The sequence below is a fragment of the Coffea eugenioides genome, chromosome 11 (genome assembly GCF_003713205.1).
Source record: "Coffea eugenioides isolate CCC68of chromosome 11, Ceug_1.0, whole genome shotgun sequence".
NCBI lineage: Eukaryota > Viridiplantae > Streptophyta > Magnoliopsida > Gentianales > Rubiaceae > Coffea > Coffea eugenioides.
The window spans coordinates 43,945,741-43,953,393 of record NC_040045.1 but is presented as its reverse complement, the minus strand read 5'-3'; the positions used below and the strand labels follow the sequence as shown (position 1 = coordinate 43,953,393).

The 7,653-nt window shown below is 37.4% G+C and overlaps 1 protein-coding gene across 1 annotated transcript; it reads right to left on the bottom strand.

Annotated features, from left to right (window-relative positions):
* Positions 1-493: 493 nt before the first annotated feature.
* Positions 494-6,165, bottom strand: LOC113751182 (protein NRT1/ PTR FAMILY 2.13-like). The gene is made up of 4 exons (XM_027295083.1): positions 5,852-6,165; positions 5,039-5,256; positions 2,639-3,204; positions 494-1,586 (listed from the first exon to the last, which is right to left on the bottom strand). The coding sequence occupies exons 1-4, from the start codon at positions 6,051-6,053 to the stop codon at positions 698-700; spliced, it is 1,875 nt and encodes a 624-aa protein (XP_027150884.1). The 5' UTR covers positions 6,054-6,165; the 3' UTR covers positions 494-697.
* Positions 6,166-7,653: the final 1,488 nt, after the last annotated feature.

Genomic DNA, 7,653 nt, shown 5'->3' with positions numbered 1-7,653 from the left:
GTGTGTATATATTTTTTTTTATGCGGGGGACGGGGCGGGTGTACGTTGCCCCATCCCCCGCCCCATTTTAAGGTGGGGATAAATATTTTGCCCCCACCCCCGCCCCATTTCTATCCCCGCGGGGCGGTCACTCACTCCCATTGCCATCCCTACCTGCCCTCCAAGAATACATAAGCGTTAGAGAGTTAACTCGAACACACGACCTCGGAACCTAATTATATTATCTCGAAACCATTGGAGCCAACCCCAATGGACTATCCCTTTCTTCTAATCACTTATCTGTTTTAGCATCATCCTTGATTCTGCATTAACGCACTATTCTAAAAAACGAAATATGGGATACTGTATTTTCTTTGGTGCTGTGATTTTGCCCGACAGTTGGCATCTTTATCCTGTCATTCATCGCTCCTTTTAAGCTTGATGATGAAATAGTTGCCACTTCCCATACAAATATACGGTACAATACAAGTCTTCATTCCTGAAAAGACAGAAGTATGCAATTTATTCTTCAAAATTTCATTCAAGACTCTTGGACTAGTTAATTTACAGAAAGGCATATCATATTTATTGCGGTTAATAATGATCTAACATAGCAAAAAACAAAAATGAAGTAAAACAACCGATATAGATACATAACAGGTGATTAACCATAGGCAATTAAGTAGCATATTAGCCAAAACCCGCAACTAACAAGACTTCACCCCTTGACTACAGCATTAAGTTCAATGCTAAAATCAGGCTTTTCCTCATCATCTTCATCAACCCGTACTCTGCTCTTGTATCTGTAATTAGGAGCAACATATAGAAAATACGTCAAGTTCAAGACTCCCAAGCCGGCTATAACAAAGTAGAAATTTTCAAGTCTTCCGGCGTTAATATTCTTAGCCAACCAATCCGGATGCCCGCGTCCCCCCGTGGTGTTATGAATAATATTAACAATAATTGCACTTAGGTAATTAGCTCCCGCAAAGGTAATCGACATTATAGAATTCGCGACGCTGGTCATGTTCTCAGGAAATTCTTTGTTGTACAATTCGATCTGTCCGATAATGTTGAATGCCTCGGCAAATCCCATGAGAATTAACTGCGGGGCAAGCCACATTACTGTAATTGGCGCGCTCCCATCAGGGCCTCCATGCTTGATCGCCTCAGCCCTTCTCTTCCGTTCGACGAATCCAGCAACAACCATTGATAGAATGGAGAAAACCATGCCAACTCCAAGTCTTTGGAGGAGGGTAATTCCACCTTCTACTTTTGTGATTCTTCTTAGCCGTGGTACAACAATTCTGTCATACACCGGAAGCCATATTCCAATGGTGATCATGGAAATTACAGCGAGGGATCCAGGGGGGATTTGGAACTTGGGGCCTAGACGACGGTCCATTTTTAATGCTTGTGACAAAGTGAAGGTCCCTTGCTGGGCCATGGCTAACAGGCAGATGATTCCAGACGCCCATACTGGGATAATTCTCAAGATGCACTTCAGCTCTTCAATTTGTTGGATGCTACTTAAGTTCCACTTGTCGGCTCTTGATCCATCAGCCTTCAAATCACCTTCGGTCATCATTGCTGCTTTGTTTAAGAACCTGGGATAAACAAACGTTGTGGTTAGATGATCCATTAATCTTCAAGTGGGAAATAAAGGAGAGAATGGACCAAAAATAGGGGCAAAAAAAATATTCAAGCACTATCTTTCATTCATTATTTGAAGGGTTGTGCATTAGAGCATTAATAATTATCTGTCGAAAGATTAAAATGTTTATTATTACAAAAATTAAAATGTGCAAATAAGATGAATTGATACTCAAAGGTTTCATTACTTTCTTGTCATATTGATATTTTACACTGTGTGTGCGCATCTCTGACGAAGTACCGTGGCACTAAATATCAGTATGGCCAAAAGGAAGAAAATGGAGTGGACAAACGTGCCCTTTAATGGGCATTTGATAATGGACGGTCCACTTGCGTCAGGATCTGATATGACTTCTACAGTTCTACCATTCTTCACCGAGAGAGAGAGCGATATGACTTCTACCCAAAATTTGATAAAACGAAATCATCACCTTCTGAACAACATCTAGTAGAAAAATAGCGTATTCTTCTGAAGCAGAAGGAAAACATGAGCGGACACACCTTCTAGAAGAAATAAAAACAGTACCGGTGAATGTGTTTGAAATGAGTATTATTTAAAATAATTACTGTAATATTTTTTATGATGCGATGTATATGAAATAAAAAAATAAATTAATAAATATATTTATAATACAAATAAAATATTATTTAAAGTAATTTAACAATTCAAACACACTCATTCCGAGTGACATTTCAGGAAAAAACACAAGACAGCCAAAAAAAAAAAAAAAAAAAAAGCGAAAATGGGTGATAGTGATCGATAATGAAATGTTGCCAGCCACTTCAGTACTGCAAATATTAAATAACCTATATTATCTGCCATCACTTGGTACTCTTTTTCAAGCGTGTGCTGTCAGTTGAACTTTTAACACACAGCAGGTGTTAGTTGATCTTTCAACATAGCCCTTCTTAACAAGTAATAATCAATTGAGTGCAAGTGTGATTTTACCAATCATAAAGGAAAAAAAAATATTATGATACTTGTGAGAAAGAGACGCGTGCATACCTGAATTGATTGGTTAGGGGTAATTTCTTCACAATCGTTGGGCTCAATGGTGGGTCGTAATAGACTCCATCAGATGGTTCATGACCATTGTCAGGAAGCTTAAGCTTTCGCTTTCTGTAAGCAGCGACCAACCCCTCAGCAATGCCGGAAAATACACTTCCCTCCGGCTTCCTATGGATGTATATTTTCGTCCCAACAAAGAAGAGGATAATTGCCACGACCATGAGAATTGTGGGAATTGCAAAGCCCAAAACCCAACTTACGTTACTTTGGACGTAAACCACCACGGTTAGGGATATTATTAACACCATGGTAAAAGTGGTATAATACCAATTGAAAAAACTGTTGATTCCTTTCCTTCCTTCCTCAGTTCTTGCATCAAATTGGTCCACACCAAATGGAATACTGCACGGCCGGATCCCAGCCGAGCCTATGGACAAAAGTCCTAGTGCTAGGGCCAAGAATCCCACCTGGGATACTGTAGGTCCTCTGCATGAACTTGGATCATGGCATGGCGGCGGGTGCAGTTGAGGAAGCCACGGGATCAGTGTCATTGCCACCATTCCCTGCGAGTCACACAATTAATTTAGATTCAGTTTACATGGGATCAATTCATTATAAATTGCTAAGTATCTTCTAAAACGTATCATTTCTTTTAATAAGAAGCAATTGTAGTTGCACTTGCACCACATCATGTTACTAATGAGAACTTATTCAATGTAGCACTTCTACACCGTGTCAACTCACAGTAAAAGGATTTTTCCGTCAAATTAGTATATCAAAATGATTGTTTTTTAATGGGCGTTCACGTCAAATTTTGTTAAGAATTTTTGTAACTAGACCTAAATTATATTGCAAGTTGTGTTAAAATTATAATAATATCTGCGGGGAGGTAGGGTTTGGGGTTGTCCAAAAAAATTAAAGGGTAAACATGATTTAAGTGGGGAAAAGGACCCTTCGACGCGGACATGGAACTAGCAAATCTCACAAACATTAAAGTAGCAGCAAGCAAATTGCTCGCTCGGTTTCCATGAAAGAAATGATTAAAAGGTTAAAAAGTTTCCGTAATGATCATGTGAAGAAGGTATTAAGTATTAGTTTAAGGAAAGTTAAATAGAATTATTGGGTGAAGGGAAAAGTCATTATGAAAGAGGTGTAGGGAAAGGAGGACAGATTTGTAATTTAGACGAAAAAGGCAATTTTGCAACGATGAATATGCAAAATCGTTTCCTCTCAAGTTGTATCCTTGGATTAGTTAAATGAATATATATAATAAAACTAAAGGAGGAATTGAAAATCCAAATAAGTGAAGATGAAATGTAAAGGACAGTAATGATCGAGTTACAAATAATAATCAGTAGGATTGAAATTATTAGGCTCATGAATACTTCTGATTGCTTGTTAAGAGAAACCCAGCTGGCGTTAATATCTTTGGAAGAAGAGAAATTAATTTGAGAAAGTTTCTAAACGGTAGGAGTGCCTTTAAATAATGTGAATTCGTGCATTAACGTGATGGTAAGTTAAATGTGATGGTAGTATAATTTAGGTGCATCAAGGATCGATAATCTCCCAATTTACTAAACTTGTCATCTAGACCATAACTTTCGAAATTCCGGATTTTGGCAGACCACCCAATTCTTAACCAATGAAGAGTCGCCAATTCAAGAAATTAAATAATAAGCATGCTCCACCACTATTATATCACGTGCTAGCGGGGCCTACTGTTTTACTGCCAAAGAATACTTACTAGTAGTAATTGAATATACTACCTATAAATAAATAGCATCTGCTTTGCCTAATATCCGATCACTTTAACCAATTTCTATTAGCTGCAGCATCGTCTGCCGAACGTTCTGGCATACATATAATTCTGGTCCTAGGATATGACGATAATACCCAAAACAGCGACATATATCGGAGCACAACAAGGCCGGCCCCGCGGCCGGCACGGTACATACGTGAAATAATGAAAGTGTTTGAATATCTCATTATTTCAAATAATATTTCGCTTACATTATAAACACATTTTCTAATCTATCTTTTTATATTTCTAATCACATTATTTTTATCTCACATCACAAAAAGTGTTACAGTAATTAATTTGTTTGCAGTTCATAATATAAAATTAGCCATAATATCTTTGGTTAAGAACCTCATCGATCATATATAATTGCTAATGTGTTTTTTTTAAAAAAAAAAATTGTAGGAATTTAGGGTACCCAACCCAAGCACAGATTTAATTCCTGTTCAAGTTTCAGCAACAGTACTTGTTATTTTTATAAAAAAAAAAAAAAACATATTTTGGAGCATTTATTATAGTAGTAAAGAGTTTAGTACTAATGCAGGTATGAGTTATATAACATCATCCACACAAAGGAATTAATACACGCACGTACGTACCAGCAGAACGGAGAAGGAAGCGAAAGCAATGGTCAAAAATCTGCCGATGTAGGCATCACAAAGATACGCACCAACCAAGGGTAAGAAACTTGTTGCCCCCGACCATATGTTGATTACGTTTGAAGCTGAAACTTGGTCCATGTGAAATTGTGTTAACAAGAACACTGTGAAATTTGCCAACAATCCTACGTTTGCCAGCCTCTCAAACGTCTCATTTCCTGCATATATAAGCCACTTCATTAGTTATCATCAAAATTAAGCTCAAAAATATAATATTTATTGTTTCCACAGGATTAATTAAACAAATATTAAAATATATATATATATATACACACACACACACAAGATGGTATGATATGATGTTCCAATCTTTATACTCATGGGAAGTGTAAAAACTGTAAGCTGCAGGTTTAAATTGTTAAATCATAGTTTTTGGACGATATTCATCTTATTATGCGGCGGGTGATGTAAATGTGAAGTGACTGTGTTAAAAAAAAAGTTCACTATAAGTGTAGCTCATGCATAAAGCTTGAACAGTTAGATGAAGGCGATTTAAAGACACAACTAGACGCTTTTTTTTTTTTTTCAAACTTCATGCATATTTGAAGAAGTAGAAGTAGAAGTAGGCGATCGACAAAGTGTTGTTTTGTGCAATCGTGCAGGTCAATTCAAGAAACAAAACTTGACAAGCTTCATCTCAAATGGATCCTTGTAGAAGCCGCACCAATCTCACGAATGGTCAGAATATGCACGCACGTAAATGGGTTTTTGGCGAAACGGAAAGAAAAAAAAAAACCAACAGATCAGATCGACCTAAAACAAATGGCATGGCCTTCCATCCTCCGGGTTTTCTCTGGGTAGTTTTTGGCGAAGACAAATCTTGCTTTTCCTCATCATTTTCGTTTTCCAGCGAGGGTGATGCCGACTTTGAAGAAGGGATGGGCAAGGGAAAGCCTTTACCACAACAAACAAGCCAAGAAGAGCTAAGCTTCTTGTCTTCCTGTGACTCCATCATGTTTGATGGGTAAAGCTTTTTAGCTTTTTCTTAGAGCTTTTCAATTCTCCCCACGCCTCTATTTATAGAAGGTTTTCTCTCTCTTTGACACTACAAGATGGGCATGGAATTCTGTTTCAAGCTGGCTGGGAAGAAACAAAAAAGTTTGTGATATGGGGATGATTACTTGGGTGACGTTTGCTTAATTTTGTACCTATTTTAGATGGAAAGATGGTCGTATGTGGTCACAGCCTCACAGGACAATGATAAGACACATCACTCCACGTCGCATTTCATTTCCCTTTGTTTTATGAATTTAGCGTGCGAAAGCTTCGATTCAATTCTTCCCAGAGAATACTGTAGATCAATGATGAAATTTCTTTTTTGGCTTTTAATCTGATATCTTTCGAGCCAGCTCCAACATTATGACTAATTCGCCTTCTCAATGATTAAGTAAGTAACCCATAAGCGAAAGTATCCACAAGTGTAAGATAAGATTTCTGTTTACATGGCAAGGCGAAACTAGAAGAAAGTTCAATCTGTTTTAGCTTCATGCTTACAAATCGTCCCAACAATCAATAATATATTGCTCAAAATCAGTAGAAACTGCAAAAGTAAAAAGGGCACTAAACCACCTTTCAAAAATTTTTCTTCTTCCTTAGAGAAGGGTGGGTGACCAAATCCTTTTTTAATTTACTCCTTGTAAATTGATCAAATCGTACCAGATAATATTCGTACCAGATAGTGTAGGATCAAGTAATCAATTATCATAAGCTTTTGACCTCTATTCTGAATCTAATATCCGGATTCAAGCCAGTGAATCCCATTCACGCTCCTCATAACTCCCCAACTCTTTACTTAGAGAAGACAAAGACAAATTAAATAAAGTTCCGAAGGTTGGAAAAATAAACGCCAACGTACGGTCGACGTAAATGCAGGGCGATGATGATATATTGCACTAAATTGCGGTGTTAAAATCGAAGGCCAATTATTACTTCTATCTTACGAAGTCGAGTCGAAAGCTAGGCCTCACAATTTTGGTGTTGTCATGTAATGTTTGGATCGATACAGTTCGTCGTCATTTATTTGAGATGCCGTTGTCACGTTCGTTCCCATAGCGACATAATGGAGTCCTATATATAGCTTGATCATTTTATCATCATTGTTTTTAGAAGTTCACTGGAAAATTTGTTAGTTGATTTGATAATTCAATTTATTTATGTTGAGAAGGAAAATGGTCTCCGGCTACTAGATATCGTCTGTACGAAGAAAATGAAGGAAGAAAGAGAGAGGACGAAATGTTTAATTAATTATATTATGAGATGATAGCAATAGCTCAATCATTAAATCGATAGCACCAGCTCACCTGTAAAATTTTAGTGGGGATTTGATGATCTAGATTATTGCTATCTATAAACACCAAATAGAAAGTATGAGCTACAAGCCAAAAACTTACAGCAGCAGCCTCGCAATGAGATACTTGGGTCAGTAAATCAAAGTTACAACCGTAAGCAGACATGAGCTTGAAGCTTGTAAGGGGAGAAGTCGCATTCAAAAGGAAAATTATGGTATAATGACTTTAGCTCAAAAGTCTTTATGCCAATGTAACCAAGTCAAGTCA

Bases quoted from the DNA above. Each gene is read 5' to 3' on its own strand.
- LOC113751182 (XM_027295083.1), bottom strand. From the start codon at position 6,053: ATGATGGAGTCACAGGAAGACAAGAAGCTTAGCTCTTCTTGGCTTGTT. The intron at 3,205-5,038 runs GTACGTACGTGC...TGTGACTCGCAG, and splicing joins CTTCCTTCTCCGTTCTGCTG to GGAATGGTGGCAATGACACT. The intron at 1,587-2,638 runs GTATGCACGCGT...TGTTTATCCCAG, and splicing joins CCCCTAACCAATCAATTCAG to GTTCTTAAACAAAGCAGCAA.